Source organism: Diadema antillarum, unplaced genomic scaffold (assembly GCF_040938485.1).
Source record: "Diadema antillarum isolate AM-2024a unplaced genomic scaffold, OU_Dant_1.0 scf00000095, whole genome shotgun sequence".
Lineage (NCBI taxonomy): Eukaryota > Metazoa > Echinodermata > Echinoidea > Diadematoida > Diadematidae > Diadema > Diadema antillarum.
The window spans coordinates 246,660-269,907 of record NW_027270984.1 but is presented as its reverse complement, the minus strand read 5'-3'; the positions used below and the strand labels follow the sequence as shown (position 1 = coordinate 269,907).

Genomic DNA, 23,248 nt, shown 5'->3' with positions numbered 1-23,248 from the left:
AAAAATATGTGGTAAGAAAAACCTATATAAGCTGCAAAATAACTTGCAACCCATAACCTCCCAAATTACAAAGTAATGAACATTTTTTTTTGTACTGTACACAGAATTTAAAACAATCTCGTCTATGCATGAAAAGTTTCTAGAATAACTTAAAAAATAAAGGAAGAACATTAACAGACATACAAAGATTTAATGTAAAGTTCCAAGAAAATGACATTTCCCTCAATTGAACACTCTTACACACACAAAATACACAGGTACCACAGAGGAGTTCTGTCGTGTTTGTAGTTGAAAATTACACGGCTGGTAAGTGGTATGTCAGGAAGGCCGCACTCACATGTACCAAGCCAATATTTGAGAGTGGTGCATATCATATTTACATATCTTTCAATTGACAGAGAACTATTGCACAGCTGCAAATTTACATCCAATTTTCAATTTCTCTAGCAACACAAACGATCATGAATGAACTACATTTTCATGCTTGGGCAGTATTCGAGGGGAATCTTATGTAATCTCAAGCCAGGCGGTGTCCATTTAGACTGATGATTGGCTACGCAAGGTTCCACGTTTGCAGACATACAGTTGTAACATGTAGTTAGTATAAACTCAAAATATTAGAAACGAAATGAACGATGAAGACCAGAGGGCAAATGATGTGAGACAAGCTCAAATATCTTGTTCTTTTTGTCATTTTCTTTTTTACACCACAAATGACACTGAATTGGTTGTCATCACAGATTACATGTGCGCGCACACACTCTATTTTAAACCAACGGAATTCTACAACCGTCTCCTGTGCCTCTAATGTTGAATTTCTTAAGTAAAATACCACAAAAGATAGCTATTTTACACTGCACATGAGTGCATGGTGAAAAGTAAAACTAAAGCATTTGTAAATACACACAAGCTAAAATGGAGTAATTATAAAATACAAACATTATACACATTTGTGTTTGATATGGACAAGCCATATTCATGTTTGCTGGACTCCATTTCCTTGCCATAACATTACATACATTTAATATGTAGAGTCCATTCATGTTTTTTTTTTTCTGTTTTTTGTTTTCAAATCGGATTAACATGAGTGAATGGTTGAACTTACTAGTTCCTGTAATGAGCTGAGCAGAATCTGCAATTTTGGTGACCAACTCTACCAAAGGGCTATCCTTCTGGTAATTCCAACTGCTATTCAGATTCACGCTAAAAACCTGTAATAATTCATACCAAGCTAAAAAACAAAAACAAACAAAGAAAAACAAACTATAATGCATTAACCGTGTAGTCACAGAGTACAAGTGTAGATACAAATAATATCAGTTTTCTTGCGATATCTTTCAAGCAGGTCTGTTGAGACCTGAAGACAGCAGAAACAAAAATACGGAGAAAGAAAAAGGTGAACTCAGCACAGAAGAGGCTCTGACAAACCATCCCATTTCTCATTCCCTGCTGTTACTATGTGTCTCTCAATAAAATTTGAATTCATCATATAATTGTAAGTCTTAATTGCCGAAGTAGCAGTCAGGGTATTACTCAGTGAGGAGGGATCATTTATAGGTAATGCTGTCACAAGCTTTTCGACCATCAATTTATTTCCCTTGAGTCCACAGTGGAAAATATTTCTGGCTTATATGCACAAGCATTTAGCACAAACTTTTCAAGTGATACGCAATCGATCGCTTCAATGTGACGAGACAGCAGATTATAAACATTCACTCTTTTGTCGACAATGTCACAAGTTCAGATCTGGACGATGACCTGTTAGCCTATGAGCAGTGATTTCAAGATTGCAGTCGATGCTGGCGTGACGTGCGGGACTACACACACACAGCGTCCAGACTTCCCAGCTGTAATTCGTCCTAGTGCCGGTTGTTGTGCCAGTCGTTATCCTCGGCCTGCAGGAGGTCCTGGACGCACATCGAGACATTGTCGTTGTGCTTCTCCAGGAGTTCCTGGTTCCTGCTTCGGTTCCCGAATCCCATCTCGATCAGCTGGTCCATGGGGGAAGGACTGGGAGGCGTGTATGGTGCCGGCGTTGGGAGAGGCTGCGATATATAAACAAAGAAGCATAGTTTTCACTTCAAAAGAAACCAAAACAAAACAGGGCTTACGATATGACCCAATTACAATAACCCTATCACACGTTTGACCGCACACGTGAGCATCTTCCCTTAAAAGGATTCTAAATTTTGACCATCTTTTGCATGTCTGTATAATTCAAAAATAATAATGAACAATCACCTGCTGCACAATGAATACATACTGAGATAACATCTTCCCTGAAATTGCATTTGTATAACAACAACTTCCCAGCTGCTGCTTCTTGATTTATTCCCTATCTAAAGGCTTATCACTTCTAGCAGTCACATCACTTGTCACTTTGCTGAGTTTTCATGCCACAGGATATTGAAAATATGAAGAGAAGTTTCATGGTACTATCGTTGAGCCATCACTCACCAAAACGGGATGTACTGTGTACCTTAGGAAGTTTTATGGAAGAATTTTATAGGGAAATTGTGGGGAACTAATGACCCTATATGAAATTTCAGTATTTCAGAGGCAATGCATTAATAATGCATGCTATCCTTCTTTTGTTCTGCCTAAAACCCCATAATGATATGAACTTCACTATGAAACTGCAGACTTTAGAAGTTTAGCCGACTTCACTGACTGGCTTCAGTTTAATGTCCATCCCCTTACCTGTGGCCGGAGAAGGGCGTTGACGGAGCTGGCAGCGGAGTCGAAGGCATGGCGAACCACGCTTCCAGCCACTTCTACAGCCCTCGCTGCTGTGTATCTGATGGACGAATGGATACAGAGACAGACTGTTAATCCATCTAATAATTTATTGACAACTACTTAGGGGAAGAGTTAAATGGTGTCCTTTCTTAAAGTGATAGTATACTGTATACGCTATAATTTTCGCGAATTGCCGGTGTCACACATTTTCGCGAGTGGTTAAATTCGCGATTGGAGGACCAGAGAAAATATGAAGTGGCAAAGAAAGTGTGAATTTTCAACTTACTAGCATATAAGAATGATACTAGTTATACACTGCATGAAAAAGACTTGCCAAACTCTGCGAACTAGTAAGTTAGAATTCAACATTTTTGAAGTGGTTAAGTCCATCGTGCTAGATTTCTGACGAGTGGTCCCCTTGCGATAATGGATTGGCTCTCTACAGTATTCGTAAGTAGACGTGGACGTGCGTAAACAAGCTTAGCCAGTATGGTCTGTTCTGTAAGCCGTGACATGGTATTCTAGTACTGAAATGTTCGTATCATCAAGGCAAGGGATGCATTTTGGAAGGTAATATTTTCGCGTGTTGTTAATTTCCCGAATAGCTCCGGACTCGCGAAATTCGCGAAAATAAAACCCCCGCGAAATATATAGCATATACAGTAGCTTTGGTTAAGAAGGGGTTCAGGTTTTAACTTTTTGCAAGGTATAGGGAACCACTTACATGAAATATTGAAGAGCATACAATTCTAACAGGGATTAAAAGTTTATTTGATGAAAATCAGTTCGACATGTCTGAGATCTCCAAAAACAAAGTAAAACACAGTGGTCCCAATAAAAGGTGAATAAACTTGAAACTGCAGTCACCAATGTACTTACTCTTAGCACTTACAAAGCTCTACCACTTATGCAACCACACACACACACACAAAACGACCTCCTTGGCAGAGGTAATCATTACCCCAGCAACTCCACGGGATCCGTCTGGAACTCATTGCTGCCCTCCTGGTCATCATCTGCCGCGTCATTGGGCGTGTCCTGAGCGTCGTGGAACTCCTCGGCTTCCTCCTGCCTCTCGGCCGGTTGCTCGGGGGCCTGCCAGAACAAATCACGTGACAGAGTTGTAAAGTGTGATCAAATAAAGCATTCAGAGGAACTTCTTCGTCGTTCTGTCCTCTTTTGCTTTGTCATCTGTTGTGAAAGTTTCACATGTACAACATGTTAAAAGCACTGAATCAGTATTACCTATCCTACACAAGGCTTTCGTGTCTCAAAAAGAGAGCAAGGTTTATATAGTTTTCTGTTATTTTGATTTGATCGATTTTACTTCCATTCTTTATCAAGTAAAACAAATGAAACCAAATATGCGAAGAAACGCTACTAACTTAGAGGAAACTCATAGTGAGCACTTAATCTCCCCCGTAAAGGAAAGGAAAGAAAAACATTCAATACATAAATCATTCCAGGCATGTATGTCCAATCTTTGCACACATGATACTATTTTAAAAAGCGAAGTTGTGTCAAGATTATCACTTACATCTGCCGGGCCTGTTGCCCTAGCGTCATCTTGCAGATGAGCCACATACAGGACATTGCCCTCCGGGTTGATGAGAACGCCGTCTTCCAGAGAAGCACGGGGCGTGTCTGACGATGTGGCCAGGAGAGTGATATCGGGCATGGGTGCCACGGTTACGGTCTGCTGGCTGGGACCGGCGGGGGCCGGTGATGGGGATGTAGTGGCACTTGGCTGCCGAAGAGGGGTTGCAGCCACTAGCGGGATGAGGGGTGCCGTCTCAAGGGCAGGGTTGGAAGTGCTCAGGAGGGCATCCACTGACGGCGCAGCCGCCTCCGTAGCTGGGGCATTGCTAGGTGTGATGGCTTCTTCTATCAAATTGTCGTCGGGTGTGGCGGCGTCCTTATCCTCCTCTTTGCTCTGTTCGGGCTCGGATTTTGCATCAACGGCAGTGCTGGAGTCCTCGGCGACAGAGGGGGTCTCATCGGGGACTGAGTGGATGCTGTCTGCAGAGTCGACGGTGCTCTCAGCACCCTCCTCTGCCGGCGGAGTTGGGGTCAGCGAGTCCTCTTGAGGTGAACTCCTCTCCACTTCAGCCTGGCTCTCCTCGTAGCTTGGCAACCGCACCAGGGGAGGGCTCTCAGAATGTGGCGGCAGCACTGTCGAGGAGGTCTATGTTGGAAGATTGACAAATAAAGAGAAATTTGCTGGTCTATCACAATGGAAACATACACATTACATAAACAAAGTTATGTTGTAAATTACACAACAAAAATATCCTCTCTCTGAGAAACGTATCTATATCCTGTGCTGATGTATGATGTTCACCGTGGGGAAAATTTCATCGACGGTTTGATTTACCACCAACAGTACAAATATACCCCTTAAAACAAAACAAAACTAGCAAAGTTGAAATTAATGAACAACACATAATGTGAAAAATGTCAAATCGTAATGGACATCAAGTCATTACAGAATGGAATTTTTTGACTTAATACTTGAGAGAAATGAGGAAGGAGAGTATACACTGAGAAAGAAGATATGTACAAATATATATTTATGTATATATTTATGTATATATTATTTATGTGTGTGTGAGTGTGTGTGTGCATGTTTTCACCAATGCCGGACACTCACCATGGATGAGCTCAGAGAGGACCTGGACATAATGAGGGACTTGTCCAGCGGCTTGGTGGGATCAAAGCAGTCCGGCAGGGGCACAACGCAGTAGTCATCCAAGATGTCGCTGTCCGACGAGCTGCAAATGCTCTCCATGTCATCTGGGGAAGATAAATTGACGAGGAGTTAGGAACTGGCATCATGGAATGACCAACTTTCAGCTTTTATGTCACAGTGTAGCCTTATCTGCAGGCAGACAAGGCCATAAGTTTTGCTAAACTTAAAAAATTAAAAATTGCCGGTGTGAGTGATAGAAACCACTGCACCTGAAGGTATATGTTGCAAGAACAAATCAGAGCAGTTATCAATACAAGAACTGTTTTCAGGGGATCTCATAGTGAGCAAACTTGTCTGCATGCTATCACATGTAAATATGTAATGAAAGGTGCATATACGAGAACCCACTTCAAAACTGTCATAGCCCTTTTGGACACTGTCAGCCAACAGACACGCTTACCTTCGTGTTCTGACATGGGGTCCGCGACAGCCACGCCATCAAGAACTTTCACTGGTGACAGACCGCTGTTCGACTCGGAACTCTCCACGATTTCCGGCACATCTTCGGGATGGACGATCTCCAGGTCGCTGTGCTCGGAGACGCGTCTGCTCAGCAGCTTCTCGTCCAGTTGGGGCACTGGTGAGATGCAAGGGGTTAGCCCGACTAAAAGAAGAGATAGGTCCAAGTCAAATTATTGTGACTGTTCTGACTTTAAGTCAAAGAAACCACATTTATGTCGTCTGATGAAGTATCTCTTTACTACATTCATTATCATTCATTGGTAGTACTTCATGTGGTAGAATATAAATGTTTCTTTCATTTGTGCCCCATTCTTGTCGTACACCATCATCTATTTTGGTTACAGAATTATCCGAGGCCTCTGAAGAGCAAATAATCTTTAAATTGGGAGCACATTACAGAAGACTGAAAGTACAAGTCAACAAATACAGAGTGCCTTTTACCCATTGAGGATGAGCTGATTTTACTACAACACGTTTCCCACAGACACCTTCCCCATGTTTACTCCACACTAGTCTTGAACTGGTTAATGGTTTTATGATAACAGCAAGTAAATCCTTTCAAAATACAAACAACCTAAAAACAAATGAAAAACATGCCAAAGTACTTTACTTAAAAAGGTTATTTTCAATTCACTCAATAGAATGATTAGACTCTTCAAGAAACACATTCCTCTTTGGATACTATGCGATATTATCACATCGGAATCAAGCACTGTGCTCACCAATGGGTGTGTTGTTTGGTGTTGCCATGGTAGCAGGGCTGTTCACACCCTCCACTTCTTTGTCTGCGTCGCGGTCGTCGTTGATGCTCAGCATCTCGAAGGAGAGGACGTCCTGGGCGGTGAGGAGGTCGGACGACGACACCACCCGCGACGGAGTGGAACTGTCCGACTGGTCACTCTGGAGGTGTGCGACAGCACTGGAAGGCGTGTTCTCATTATGCTCCGCCTCGGTTGCTTCACTTTCCTGCAGAGGGGGAGATCCCAAAATCAAAAACCAAAATTAATTGGCACCCTGCATGTCTGGCATATTACCAAATACATCTTAATGCAAAAGCTTTTCGCCATACACCACTTAACAGCAGCATGTGTGAGAGATGGTCGCAGTATCACAAGGAAAGTTTGAGGAAAGTGGGTCTGTAACAATTTGCAGGGGTGCAGAACCTTGTTCAGTGTGCTTGTGCATTTGTATGGGTGGGTCAAGGGGCAACGCTCCCCCCTTTACTGGGGAGAATCTCAGGGAGCCCTGCAGAAAATTGCAAGCTTTCTTGAGTTTGGGTATTTTTCTGTCACTGTCATTATTACCATCCCGTTTTGATCCGGGTTTGCCCCGATAATAAGGGTGGCTGGATTTATCTTACACTAACAGCACCTGCCATCACACCTTCTCACTAACTGGCCCACTTTGTGGCATCCTCCCTCATGCAAACTCTTTGAAACTCATCAACCTCTGTCTATTCCACCTCTTCCTTGGACATCCTCGTTGCAATTTTTTCATTTCTTAATAATCAACAGGGAGTGGGAAGGGAAGGGGGGGGGGGTGCAGCTCCTCTTACCTCAACCCTTGGGAGGATCATCTCCTCCTGAAGAGTCTTCTTCTGCTCGCATCTCGGCTCCAAGATCTCCGGCTCGTCCACGACGACGTTGCACCATACGCGGTGGCCAAACTGCTCCCCCTTCTGCGTCAGCCTCCAGTGGCTCTGGTACTGGCCCGGGGCGGGCGGGGCCTCAAAGTCCACGCAGACGGGCGCCTCCTCCCCAGGCGACAGGGGCGGGATCTCCATGGGGTCCGAGGCCAGAATCTTGATGTCGCCCCACAAGTACTTCAGCTGTGAAACCACACAAAGGGAGTGTAATAATCACATGAAGTTTTCTTCTATCATTTGACACTCAATGCAATTAACTGGACGCAAACTTTGACCACAATTTTAAAGATTTGACAAATTGACTACAGGTTCTGTCACTGCACATCTACAATGCATGAAACTTAAACATTCACTACACAAGTTTGGCTGTAAGTACTCTCAACTGGACAATCCCTTTGCTACACTGCATGAGTATGACACGGATCTAAATATACACTGTGGCCTGACTGCACACAAAGGCTGCACCTTTGAGGTATGAAACCAAAACAAACTCCACAATTCAAGCATCAGTGTGATCAATCACATGATTTAACCAGGCTGAAGCAGTGTGTATATCAATACCTTGGTGTCCGAATTCCACTTGATGTTGCCACTGTTGAGCATGATCCAGCTCTTGACAAACTTGGTCTTCGGCTGCATGTGGGTGCCGTCCGGAAGGTTGCCATCACGCATGAAAGCTGCATCAAACTTGCTGCTTCGTACACAAGAATGAGAGGAAAAAAAGAAAGCATACTGAGATAAAGTCCCCACCCAAGTACAGTTTCTCTGACAGGAAACAGGACTAATTTTAACTTCTAAGGTACATCACATCATACTTAATCATCTTCATATAAGTGCAAATTTGATGACTACAACATTGATCTCTGGACATTTCAATGGGTGACAGATGAGAGCTTCCCTCTTGGGTTTTGTTTTCCTTTCTTCTGTGACCAAATATTCGTTGATATACATCATGAGGACACGAATGAGTGTTGGTTTGCTTCGTTGTTATACAGCAGATCTAGGTCAACTGCTGCATTTTTTGACGCGTCAAACAAAAACTTTGATGTTGTGTTCTGTGTGAAACCCTATTTCTCACACAATGTGACAAGCAGACGCAAACAAAACACAGACATGTACAGTTGTACATTACTGACTGAGCAAGTCTTCCATCTTCTTTTTTGATTTTGTTTTTTTGTTTTACAAAGCAGCAAAGGACTGTAAAAAAACACAGGATGCAGTGACATTATTTACAGCATGCATCACTACCTGCACATGTCCTAGTACAAATTATTTTGAACAATAAACATAATCTACATTCATGCAATGTTACAGAAGAGATCTTTACAATACATCAATCAAGACAACACAAACATCCTGCAGCAAGAAAAATCAAGGACGCAGGTTATGACAAATGCAACGGGAGACATCCAGCCAAAACTCACTGTCCAATGAGGGGAGTCGTCTCCCCAGCACTGCCGGTAGCCGTGGTAGTGGTGGTGGGCGTCACGGCGACGCTGGCCGCCGCCATGATCTGTTCGGCCTGCCGCTGCGCCATCTTCTCGATCCGCTCGCGCTTCATGGGCGAGACCTGGGCGTGGTGCTCCAGCTTGGCGCGCCGCTTCTCCTCCCGGTACTTGCGCTTCAGCTCCGCCAGGGCCTCTTTCCTGGCCTTTTTCTCTTCCAGTTTCTTGTTCCTAAAACACGGTCAAGAGGGAGGAGCCCACATTACTGCTTTGAGCTGCACTGTTCTGGTATCTACTACGGCATCTGCCATACACTGTGAAAACTGCCGTCTACTTCACAACTAGAAGTACAACTTGTAACAAGACATGGACATCTTGTGCAGATATTGAGAAATGTACAAAAATATGTGTTTACGAGATCGAGAACACTTGAAGTTGACAAAAATTGCCCAATATGAGAAATATAACAGATGTCCCCATTTTTACAATAAACTCCATCAACTCCATACATGCTCCATTCACTCTTCCCCAAATGTTGTGAAATTAACATACATTGTCAAGCAGGGTGTGCTGACTCCCACAAGATTTCCTGCCTACATGACGCTGGACTGCACGTATCTAACTGAGTTTCTTATGGTATCAGCTGTTTGTATCCGTACAGTACGCCTGTCGGTGAAATGTACTGCCATTCTCATTCTTGCTGGCACTCTAAATGATTACAGAAATGTTTTTTTTTTTAATTTAACAGAAAACTATGAAGGAAACAAAGCAGCAGCACAGCTCCACTGTTTCAGAGCTTCAACAAGAAAACTTTTTCCAACCTTTTTCTGTATGAATCAACTTTACCCATCATCACAAATAATGCATTAACATAGGATCATCCATACTGTGTAGTATCATAGAGTTCTATAAAAAGTAAAAGAACGAATGACAACACCCCCCCCCCCAAAAAAAAAACAAAACAAAACAAAAAACCGACAGGTATAGCAGAGCTTTAAGGAAAAACAATCGTGGAGTCCTTTATCTTACTTGTAGGCCCATATTGGAGAGTCGTCATCGGCATAAATGGGGCCTTTGAGTACTGGCATGATGCTTCCATCCGATTTGAGCCCAATGCGGAAGGTGGGGCGCTTGAGTTTCAGGAACACATGGTTGCGATCATGGACACCGTCAATTGCCTCGCACTCTTCACAGAGGTCAAACGCTATGCAATGTCTGCGAGAACGGAAGCACAAGAAAAAGAAAAAATGTCTACACTGCAATGCACATCCTGAAAATGGCCCTAATGCACAATACACTGTACACTGTACACACACACACAAACATACACATTTGCACTAGCATTACAAGCCAGACCGATACTACGCCGCACATCTTCGCGTGTGGTTGCTACTCATGTACACGTGTCTTGGATGGCTGTTGTACAACTTGTGCAGATCCATTGACACTTCAGAGGGAGTGCTGTACTACCGCCCTCTTTGTTTGCAAAGTCCGTTGACCAACAACAGAATCCTGACCTGATAAAATTATATATCAATGATGGTCCAATTCTAGTGTAAAAGTATGGCTCTTGCTGCCATTGCGGCAGAGGCATAAAAATGCCAGCATGGAAACCATCAGAACAGATCTGGGGGGCATTTCATTCAGCGTTTTGTGCGACAAATTTGTCAGACAAGTTTGCTTTTACCCAAACAGATGCAAGGGTTTCAGTAGCCTGTAACAGTTTGTAAGAAAAAATATCTGACAAAATGCTTCATGAAATGCCCCCCCTGATGAAATCATACTTATGACTTTAAGTACCACCAACATGTGTATTGAAATGGGATACACAGCAATGATCTTCTACTGAAAGCATGTGTCAGGGAAATACACACAGATGCCGCATTTAAACAAACTCTTTTAATAGGAGAATAGAGGGTAAAATGGAAGATTTTGTAAGTCCATTGTTCAATACAATCACACAATTGAAAACAGAACATACACAGTAATAACAAATCTACAGATTTGGTGAAGGCATTTGTAGTACTTACCCACACTTGTATCTGACCCCAGAGATGGGTGACTTGCATCGCGCACATGAGATGCCAATGTGGTCCAGTTTCACTGCACGTGCGAAAACATACAACAGAAATTCTTTTAATGTATCAACCACATACCCACTGAAACTTCCAAACGTTATCTGCATTGTTCATTAGTAATACATATCCAACTAAATACATAGACATAACTGTTTATAGAGAATTCAACAAGGAAGATAAATATATATCTATGAATATAATTTTCACATTCATATATATTCCAGTATATTCAGTCATCACCTTATGATCAACTTTAGCACGACAACTGGGAAACTTGGTGTTTGATATATTTGAATTCATCTACCGACATTTTGCTTCATGAAAATTTCTTTAAATTTTTGAGCATTCCTTGAACATAATACTCAAAATGAAATCATCAGTGAAACACACTGTAGACACAATTTATATCGTCTTCAGGAGTAACATAAAACAGAATGAATGAAATATAGAAAAAAGAAGAAAAAAGGAGCCCTCAATTATGTAGTCCATCAACTTCATTCTTTTGCACAAATCGCCTGATCAAACTGATCAAGTAAATGTGTGACTAGTTTTCGCAAAGATAGTGGACAGGAAAGTCTTAAAAAGTGGCTACATCATACACATGAAGTGTTCAATCATGACATCTCTGGTTATAATTCATACTAATGCATTGGATTTCTTCTTTCTTTCTTTCTTCTCTCTCTCTCTTTTTTTTTTTTTTTGGGGGGGGGGATTAAGTCTAGTGTATAAATGAGTCAGAAAATTTGAAACTTCCCATGTGATCAAATGACATACTCGTGTGGGATGAAAATACATCAGCACACAACGCCCCTTTCTAAAAACAACAACAACAAATGCATGGGAGGATTTTGTGAGAATGTCAAATGATATCACAATGGATGTATCCTTACCAAAGTAACATACCATCATTCAGAAGGAGGAAGAAATAATATACAGAACAAGCAAATAAACAAACATAAATTCAGACCAAGATGCAATCTTTCAAGCTACCCAGCTGCAGTCAAATTCAATAAAAAGTCACTCACTTCTCGAACCCCTAGGTCGAGTCTTGGGCGTCGCACCCTGAGGCACCGGGATTGGGGAGGAGCGTGGGGGTGACTGCCCAGGGGTGTGGCTCAGAGAGGGGTCCCACGAAGAAGGCCTGGAACGCTCCAGCGCACTGCCATCGAGACCTTCCAGAACACCCTTCACAATCTGGTCTATGAGCTGAAAGCAGACACAACACAAATAGTGCACAGTAAGTGGTCAAAAGGATACAATTTCTGCACTTACTTACATACACACAGACAGACAGACACACACACACACACAAGCATTTCATTAACATGCCCCCACACAAGTAGACAAACATACCGTATATTTACCCAGTAACGTCATATGAGCACATGTGGTAGAAAGTGTAATTCATAATTTCTATGCACAATCAACACTCAAGTGCATTGACTGCTGTGTTGGACAAATGGAGCATGTAGTGTGCATAAATAATTTTGAGAAATGCAGATAAATGCACTAATTTAGCAAAATCATATTTCAGTATGTAAACTGGCAAACTGACCTTCAGATGGGATTAAATCAGAGACTTCATGCAATACAGATATTAATATCTTTATATGTACATATGTGCATGTACTGCACAATGATTCACTTGCCTATAAATTGTAACAATTATTTTAATGACAAATGGATGATTCACTTTCATTTCTATGACAAATCATCTACATCTATCAAATAAGTATACCATAAATCAGCCACTCTATCACTGTCAGAACCATTATGAGAGCTAGTGTGAGTCTCACATGAAACTATAGATAGCATATCAATCATGTAACCATTCAATGGCCTTCAATAACAACAGTAATACAATGTACATCAAATCCATTCATAAAAATATCTACAAAGTATCTTTTTGTGGGAAATATATGGTTCTGTATAAAACAAGGGTTTCGCTGTTTGGTGTGTTCCCTAGAGTGAAGATTGTATGAGTGACCATCTGATCATAAAATCAAATGGACATGATATCCAAACTTCACTTGATATACAATCTGCAAAACACTTAGTGTCTCAACAGAACACAAGACAAGCACTACAAGCATTACAGGGATTTAATGCCAACCTCTTTTTCTTTGATTGGTGCATTGGGCATGGATGGCTGTGACCCATTCATCTGCTTCAACTCGGCCACTGCCTTCTTGACACACCCAGCCACGGAGGCCTGCTTCTTGGACGAGGGCATGGACAGGGCACGATTGAGGCGGGGCGGGACTTTGGGGCGTGGCGGGGGTGCCGGTGTCAGCGCCGGTGGGAAGGGGCACACGGCACGGATGGGATTGCCGGGAATCACTGGGTCCGGTTCTTGGTTGACAGACGTACACGGCCTCTTTCTACTGCCAGGTCCATCACTTGTCTATAAAAAGGCAATAAAGCCAATGATGAACGCTGAAAAAAACATTCTCTGATTTAGCCCTCACAGAAATTTCATTTTATAACACACTGATTAACTTGAAGATCTACACATATCTATCTCTGCATGAGTGGGGCCATAGCGCCCACAGAGAATATGAATTTAAAGGTAATGCTGTTCATAGAGCTAACTTGCAAAGGTGAATTCATCGAGTAGCAATTGATGAGGCAAAATGTATTTCTGACAGGGAAAAGGTCCATATTCTGTCAGGATTGGTGGAATACACAATATTTACATGTTTCATATACATGAAATTGAAGACAGAATCCCTCCTAATCCAGCAGATGCTGCAACAGGTATATGATGGGTAAGAATGATAGCATGTAGGGAACTTCTCATTGCTGTTATTCTATCAGAACATCATTCTCATTTGATTGCCACAAGCTGGTCTACAAGCAATTGTGCCTATGGCTTTAAAACACACTAGTAGTTTTGGTAATGTGCTCTTAAAGGCAACTGTAAAGACCGAGAGAGAAACTTTGCTACATGTAAAATCCTTGGTGAAAAACAAACAAAGAAACAAACAAACAAAACCAATGGTTGTCAAAAAGGACTTCAAACATTCCACAAGCACCATAAATTGAGATACTGTATACGCCCAATATTTTGCAAGGTTTTTATTTTCGCAAATTTCACAAGTCGAGTGCTATTTGTCCATTCACAAACACGCAAAAATATCAACTCTGATTCCGGCAATCGGGCTGGCATGAATGAGATATGCATGCACACATTTCTCCATTCAGTGCCGTACTCCACAATTGCGAAATCAATTTACCCACTCACAAAATTGTCGACAAGTCCCGATATGTGAAAAATTAGACAAGCTAAATATATGGCGTATACAGTATTCTCTGCTGTGCCTTTACCTGGCTCGCGCTTGGACCCCGACAGGGCTCTGTGTCCACTTCCATGCACTGCTCTCGGGGGTATATTCGCAGCCTCAAGACATTCTGGCAACGGGCGGACACCTTCTTGGCTTCATCATACTCCTCTGAAGGTGATGGAGGGAAAAAAGGGAGAAAAAAAAATCATCAATATCAGACACAGCTTCGTAAAGCGGCAATGTACAGTACTGTAAAAGTGGTTTCTTTCGTGTACAGATACTTTCGCGGTTTATCGGTGCCGACTTTTTCGCGTGTGTTTAAATTCGCGGTTGGCAAAATCTGTGAATTCACAGTCGGCAAAAACTGTTTTATTTTGCACATGAAAACCCAAACTATAATCCAATTATTCTTTTATTCATCAAATAGAAATTAAAATTAAATGCAGGCTTACCTGAAATCCTGTCTCTCGAGTACTTTATAACATGCTTGTACCTATACATTGCGCGGTATCGCTGTGTGTGTGTTGACCATCAATACACTCAATGCGCGGAATCTTCGTGTGTGCATGTGCGCAATAGCGTTGTAACAAGCGGAGAGTTCAAAACATTTCCTTGCGTGGTTAATTTCGCGCGACTTTTCAAAACATTTTCGCGTGATGTTAAATTTGCGGTTCAACCTCAAAATAAAACCACCGCGAAAGAAACCACTTTTACAGTAACCTTCCTTCTAGATTTAATTACAACAAATAATATGTGGTACAGGACAGACAAGCATGCAAGGGCTAGACATATTATTGCTTGAAATGATGACGAGATATAATTATAAACTTTGGGTATGAGTTGTCTCCCTCTGTAATCATGGTTTATAAACTTATTCAGAAATCATACAAATGCCATTCTGACCTCTTCCATGTGTTCATATTATAGGGCCTATCACAAAACCCCAAGCAAATACTTGTACGTATTTGAATTGTGCATGTGTTTATCATCCCATATTTGCTGTATAGTATGGTACACAGTAGAATGGTAACAACTGATGTTAACAATATCTAGATTGGGATGAAGTAGTCCATATATGCACGGTAACTGGATACAAAAGGTCACATTGCAGGACTGCTAACGCACAGATTGCGCAATTGAAAAAATACAGACAGAGCGAGAAGTGATGCAACAGTTGGCAATCGTGTCGCAACTACAGTCTCGTGTACACTGTACTGCAACTGTAACTACACTGTACAAATCTATGATCACTTGGCCAATCTAGCATTGCACAAAGCGGTAACAATCTGCTATCAGTGGCATTCCACTTTGACTAGATCACTGGGTCAATGTACCCACAGCAAGATGAGACAATAGCAAGGCATAGTGGTTGTTGCCAGTGTATTTAAATCATGTGTGTTTAGCCATTGTAAAGAGACAGGCTTTCGCTTCACACTACATGTGGTACCTCACTCTACACTGGATGTGTATCAAAGTGTCATACACTGTACCTCACAATACAGTGTACTTGCTTACACTTTGTATACAGTGTATACTGGTTGGTAGATAGCCAATACACAAGTGAGAGAACTACACTGTATGGTTGATATTGTACAAGCCTACACTTGCCACTGTGTGCTAAAATTGACCATCTCAGCTAGTTCCCAAGTGTCCGGTGTCAATAAAATATCGATAGATATCATCATCACGTTTGGAAACCAGTTTTGGTCCATCATGGATCATCTCCCCAATGACAATAAAAGTGAGCTTCTTGTGAAGTAGGCTACTTTGACAAAGAATTTGAAAATGGTGTTCCTTGATAGTCTTAGCACTTCTACATTTCTATAGCTCCTTATACATGTACATCATACATGCACAATACAAGAGAACATAGAAGTACTGGCTGAATTGTAATATTTCAGCAGAAAATGTCAATAACTTACCTTGGGAGTCGAGGGCAATCTAAATGAGAGAGGAAACCAAACAAGAGCTGACAAGGTTATCAATGAAATTTTACTTTTTCATATAATGTCAACATTATTTCAGTCACGGAAGTTATACACATGTGCAATTACAATGTACACTACGTGTATTTCAAAATCAATTATGAATGGTATGCGTTCATGCTCACAGCATCCCCCAACAAAGCACTTTTTTTCAATGCATGCATCAAATCCCTAGATTTGCATAAATTGCAGTTTTGTTTTGAAATAAATTTTTCCATCTTTAACTAAAAAAATCCCCTTTGCATAAAGACGAAGAACAAAAAGTTGGTCCTGCTTCTTTTGTGAGCCAAAAACCAGTGGAGGATCCAGCGGGGGACACACATAGGGCGCAAGCCCCCTCTGTATTTTTTATTAAAACAAAAGAAAAAAAAATGGGGGGCGTGTACCCCCATTTAATTTTGCAAAGGTGCCTCCCCTTTATGGATAAACTGCATCTACGTGTATAGTAATTAAATGAATGTTCACGGGACATCAGGGCATTAGGCATTTTCATATTTCTTCCATTTTAAGATCACCAGCTTGAGAATTGTGGAGTATAAAACAGGAGACTACAATATACAAATGTACATGTACAATGCATTTACATGTAAGTTATACATGTATGTGCAACATAAATGTTGCCAACTCGAGACATCCTCTGGCTGTGATGCAAACATGTATGACTCATGATTACACAGTAAGTATAGCGGGTGGCAAAAATAGTGGGGGGCTTCCAAAATTGCTCAACAGCCAGACCGGAAAGAACTTGACATCATATCTATCTAATGTAGTTGGCTGCTCACAGGAGTGCAATACATACACCATGCCTGCCATTCATGATCTCAAAGTCACCTCTGTCACAGATATTAGTAGTAAGGCGCATTGCGAAACATTTACTGCATTATTCTTGCCCAATACATTGTACCTCGCTATTATTTGAGATTAAAGAATGTGATGGAGACAACTGAGAGAGAAGAGGAAGAAAATGATGGAGAGAGAAAGAGAGCAAAAAAAAAAGAAGCAGACAGAAAAACAAAATATGAATACTATGAACTTGTAGACACTGGTGTAAATGCCTCATGTGCGGAGCTGTCAATATCGAGTGTCTTTGATCGAAATCTAGATGGACATTCCCGTCTTCATCAACACTGTTCTTTGAACCTTATATCACAAGTAGCTCTAGGGTTTTCTCTGTAAGGTTTTATACAGCTTTCATGTGGAACCATAAATCATTGGGGAAAATTTTTCTGAATCTTTTGAAGATAAAAGAAGTTCAGTCAGGCACATCACCGAGTAGAGATTTCTTTAGAGGCTTAAACAATCCCTTGGTTTGTTTTGTTTTCTGGCATGCAGCATGGTCTTTTCAAAGGCTTTTTTGACAAAAAACAAAACCAAACCTTTGGAAAAATCCATCACATAGAAGCAGTTCCAAGAAAACAAATTAAACATTTGTTCAACTTAATAAGTAAACCCAGCAATACATTTTCAACCCCAAAAGCTTGATGTCTTATTCCAGGAATCTCTTAAATTGTGTTGTTTTTTACCATGCTTCAGAAGTACTCAGCAACTACAACATGTGCTGGAAGCCAAAGAAACAGGATTACACGATAATGACATCCTTTACTGCATGACCAGTCTGACGTACATGTGCATCCTTGTTTGTTTGTTATGATGGAAGATATTATTATTATTTTTTTTTTTGGTCAGTAGATTTTTGTTTTGTCAGTCTTGTTACTAGGAATGTTTCATTGTCATATACACGTGTCTTCTAAAAATGAAAAGTCCCTCATGCAACCCCGCTTACCTGATCCTCCTCTTCATCTACATAAAACACAACGATGTCATCCACATCAAAGGAGCATTTCAGCTGCAAATGAAAACAATAAAGAGAAATCGCAAAAAAAAACACAAATTAGTTTTTGCCAAAAAAGAGGAATGAGATTGTTGCAAAGTCAAAATACACGTACAATGTTCCTTGCAATGTCGCAATTCTGTTCTTAGCCACTGCTATTATCGGAGCCCATTTCTTGAGCAATGTACACTGTACCTGATGTACACGTTTGTATGCATGATGTAATAGTCATGAGTCAGCAAAAACCATCACAAGTCTTAAAGCAGAGAAAGCGTACAACATGATACAATGAAGGGTCAGGACAACAATAGAACAATATCTATTGGTTTGACTGCTTAGAGATGTGAATATTTTCTTCTATTTCTAACTCCTTGGGAAGTGACACACTAATTGTTGCCTTTTCTGCTGACAGTGTAAACAAATGAGAACACTAGAATTCACTGTGCAGACTGATTTCTCACAGAGAATATTTACATTGCAATGTGGAGAAAGTACAAAAAGATAGCAGTGAAATCAAAGTTACAGTTTGTGTATGTAAGGATCATGACATATAATGACAAATCATAAAATTTGATTTTGACCATTGCAGTGTCATAATATAATTTCACCTACAGTCTTTTTAATGAGTTACACATTTACATGAACATATATCCCTCGCAATGTGTTCTGCTCATAATACTTTGAAGGAATAGCAAGCATTACTTTACATACTCCCTCTGCCTTTACCTACACACTGTGCAGGAACATGGCATCATCATTCGGAAACACATACACCTTGAAGACAGTCAAGAAAGAATTGTTTCCTTTACCAGTTCAAGAAACATTACAGTTGTAGATATACATGTACAATGGAAAACATTACAATATGTACATGGATAACATCATTTACATACTATTACAGCACTAACACTGTCTTTTGATATGCTTGTACAATATATATTATGTGGCTATGTGGCATCACTTGGAACCATGGATTTAACCAATATCCTGTTTTTCACATTTCTGTTGTTCTTCAATCTTACTGTTATCATTCAAAAGAATTTTTTCCCTTGCATTTTAAGCAGCATGAATTCTCGTTCACTCTTTTCCAAGCTGCATCATCTGGAACATCGATGCCATGCTTATGGCAGCATGGCATTTGAGTGTATAACAAGCTGTGCAGGGTACTGTAACTAGTGAAGGAACTGCAACAACTTCAAAATTTATACTCTACAGACTTCACAAGCTATTCCTATTTTAAAGGGTGTGTACAGTTCTGGTCGAGGTGAGGATTTAGCTTTTAACGTTTTGCGAGATATTCAGAAACCACTCTATGAGATGTCAAAGAGCATGCAGTTCTAAGGGGTATCAAAAGTTTATTTGATGAAAATCGGATTTGAAATAGATGAGATATCCAAAAACAAGTTGAAACAAAGAGATCCTAATAAAGTTGTGGCATGTCGCCTTTTATTATTAGCACTTTTTGGGGATATCTCAGCCATTTGAAAACCAATTTTCATCAAATAAACGTGGAATCCTCCTTAAAATTACATGCTCTTTCATATTTCATAAAAGGCTTTTCATTATCTCACTTAGGAATGTTCAAAACGTGAATCCCCACCTCAACCAGTACTGAACAGTCCCTTTAAACTGATAACAAAATCACACACACACACACACACTAAAGTCAAAGACTGAAATAAGTTGCAGGAACTAGTTTGCTGTCATTGCTCTCTCCCGTAGATTTCGAAGGTGACCATGACATTTGGTCTACTTTTTTTGTTTGTTTGATGCAGCTATTTTTTATGTCGCATAGCAAAACAACGCAACCTTGTTCTTAATATCTCAAGGTAAATACAATCTTGACCAAGTGACGTCAAGGAGCAAACTAAACAAATAGACTTTCAGGGAATAGTGTGCTGATGCGGCTTTAAGATGACTATCTGTATTCATATCAGGACCATGCCTCTAGGCTCTAATTGATTACAATTAGCTACAATGTACATAGTGTATGTGTCTAGCCATAAATCCCAAACATGGAAAGTACTGTAAGAGCAGACCAGTCTGTGTTTATACCAAATCAAATAGGATTGTGAGGTAGCAACACTGTACTCTTTGTGTCAAAGGTGTTGTGGCTGACTCTAGTTTCTACAATTACAATGCATATCACTCATAATGACCCTCATATTCACAGTCCCTCATCAAGCATCAGATCCTTGAGAATGCATACCATGTACATCACACTTACTAGGAACACATCCAATTAATCTACTAAAAGTATCTCATACAGACATACATTTTTTTTTTTTTTTTGTACTGGTCTGTTCACTGTATATTCAGTGTCAAAACTTGAACAAACGATTGTCATACTCGTGTATACTCTAAAATGGCAGAAAATATGAACCGAGACCCCAAGGCTTTCAGATTTTGTCATAGAGTTACAACTGTACATCTTGTCAGCCCTGATACATACTGTACAGGTACAATGTATATCATGAAGATTTTTTTTTTCTGCTTTTGTTTCATAAAGGAGTTTGGGACACTGAATACGGGGGGGGGGGGGGATAAGGGGGTAGATTTTAATTCTATCTGTCCATTTTTTAATTCAATTTTTATGTGATCCTGTATGGTATATTTTTGCAACACCATCATCATTACTAATGTCTACTAACTACTGTAAATATCACCTACCATTAAGTCGCCACTACCATGAATTTGCCACTCATTCATGCATGATTTATTTCATACGTATTCAGTGACTCTTTAATATGTCGAGCAAAAAGTTAAAAAGTATGTTCTTCTGTCAAAGTGACGAATCTCTGTGTGGCTGGGAAGTACTTTTCACGGACAAATGTGTTTGAATTTGGTAGATCTACTACGTTTGACACACACACACTATGTGTATTACAGTTAGAGTGTGCTCACACAGCAGGTCAGGCACTGTCCACTTTTTCATAGTGGGAAGGCGATATTTTGAAGGAAAGTTAGTTAAATCACATACCAATTTGAACTTTGGCATTTACAGCATTAGTTGTTACCAGTACATATTGGGTCAAATAATTTCTTCTTTCAATAAAGTACAGGCCATCATATGCATGTTGCATCTGCCTTTTTGCATTGTATAGATCTGTGGAGTCTAGAATGTTCCACAACTAATGTCTGGTGACCATGCATAGTAAATTAATTTTATTGGACGTTGACCATTTCCACATCCATGCACACCTTCAAATTGGATGGTCCCCTAAAAAGTAAAAAATCTCCATAATTTAAATAGTCGTACAACTTCTGCCACATACTATGTATACATTACATGAATTTTACAGCAGCATCATCAGTGATCATGATGACATACCCAAAAATATTTGTCCTTCAAAGTATGTTTCAGTGTCCTCAATACCAATTTCAATTTCCTGTGTACCTACATTGTACTGACAATCACATGTACATCTGTTCACCCTGATGATCACACTCACACTCACAGGACACAGTGCACAAGTCACTGCCACAACTGCAGCTGCAGTAGCAGTCGATGCAGTAAAAAAATAAACAAAAACGAAATTGAAAAATTACTGTTTATTTTACATCATTGTATTGACCACGTTCATGCGCTTCTCAACTTGCGTTAACAAATTACCTCTAATAACGTTACACTATAGGCGAGTAGTTGCAGCAGTAGTACAGGTGTAGGCTACTACACTGCACTGTATGTTTGTTGTGCAATATCTACATGTACATGTACGTGCGTACAACGACGAACGAGCGAGATGTTTTCGAGTTCATGTTGACATCAATGCATGCACTCACCATAGCCAGCAAGTCCTGCCAGCTCGTTCGGTAACTCGGGTTGTAAATCTGAGTTTCTCCCTCATATCTCACTTCTATGGCAATGTTTTCCTCCATGTTCATCCTCTAGCTTCTTCTCCTTCGCGCAAACTACACACCGATCCCTCTTTGGCTCTGCAAGAGGGGATATTGGTCAATTTCTCTGGTCAGGTCATTTACTTCGCTACAGGTCCTACCAGTTTACATTATGGCCGATGTTGTTGTCATTGAAGCCTTGTAACATATTCATACTCATACGCGTCAGAAATTAGTTCGGTATTTTGTTACACGTTTCGTAAATCTTTTGGAAGTCTAGTAACGTCTTGAATACTTCTAAGAAAGAATTAGGAGCTATATCGATTGTTAAACCAAAATGTATCCAATAATACACAATTTTCTGGTTTCCTAGAAATAACCGTATAATAAGCGTAGTAATAATATCAAACTGACAAAAATAGACATTACGTAATGTGTATAGACCAGAAAAATCTAGGCAGGACGTGCCTTGTCATCGGCAAAAGGTGCATTACGTGTCCAATTACATCATTGTGATTTTGGACCAAAACGTAATGTCTTCTTAAGAACCTCTGCAATGCCATCCTGTCCTAACATTTGCTACACATCGTTATCTTTAGATTGGGGAAATGTCTTCACTATTCAATCGCAAATGATATACAGGATATTCTTCTAAATTGCATATAATTTGATGATTGATCTATTCGTTCCGTGAACATAGGTCTTTATGTTGCATGAACCCAAATAGCAATATTCGTTTAATCAATCCTCGATCACATTTCACAAGGAATTACTGTAAGACTTTTGAAAACATAAGAGGATAAACTGTTTTAACCATAAAAATGTATGACATAATGATTTTGCCAATACAGTACTGCAGTTGTTTAAATGTGAGCTAAATACTAAAAATAGAAATATCTTACAACTGAAATACCGCTTGTAATGGTTGGATTTGCGTGGTTGCTATAAAGGAAGCAGTAAATTATTTGTTTACAAGCAGCCACGCAACCGGCTGCCTCTCCGACGGACTTAGGAATGAAGGTTGAAAGAATTCACAGTATCTCCGTGGAAGGCATGACATGGGATATGGATATAATGCGGGACTTATGCATGCGCCTAATCAATTTTGTATGATGATAATAATGATGATGATGATGATGATAATAATAATAATAATAATAATAATAATAATAATAATAATAATAATAATAATA

At 40.2% G+C, this 23,248-nt stretch overlaps 1 protein-coding gene across 1 annotated transcript; it reads right to left on the bottom strand.

Annotated features, from left to right (window-relative positions):
- Positions 1-283: 283 nt before the first annotated feature.
- Positions 284-22,227, bottom strand: LOC139718527 (next to BRCA1 gene 1 protein-like). Its single transcript, XM_071629998.1, has 18 exons — positions 22,002-22,227; positions 18,171-18,233; positions 16,325-16,343; positions 14,446-14,570; positions 13,232-13,522; positions 12,144-12,324; positions 11,071-11,143; positions 10,070-10,255; positions 9,020-9,271; positions 8,157-8,286; positions 7,506-7,778; positions 6,673-6,916; positions 5,889-6,092; positions 5,390-5,532; positions 4,277-4,924; positions 3,701-3,834; positions 2,701-2,797; positions 284-2,045 (listed from the first exon to the last, which is right to left on the bottom strand). Exons 1-18 carry the CDS (start codon positions 22,101-22,103, stop codon positions 1,860-1,862), a joined length of 3,351 nt encoding a protein of 1,116 aa, XP_071486099.1. The 5' UTR covers positions 22,104-22,227; the 3' UTR covers positions 284-1,859.
- Between the last annotated feature and the right edge of the window lie 1,021 nt (positions 22,228-23,248).

Bases quoted from the DNA above. Each gene is read 5' to 3' on its own strand.
- LOC139718527 (XM_071629998.1), bottom strand. From the start codon at position 22,103: ATGAACATGGAGGAAAACATTGCCATAGAAGTGAGATATGAGGGAGAA. The intron at 12,325-13,231 runs GTTGGCATTAAA...GTCTGCTTTCAG, and splicing joins CACCAATCAAAGAAAAAGAG to CTCATAGACCAGATTGTGAA. The intron at 10,256-11,070 runs GTAAGTACTACA...CCGTTCTCGCAG, and splicing joins GGGGTCAGATACAAGTGTGG to ACATTGCATAGCGTTTGACC.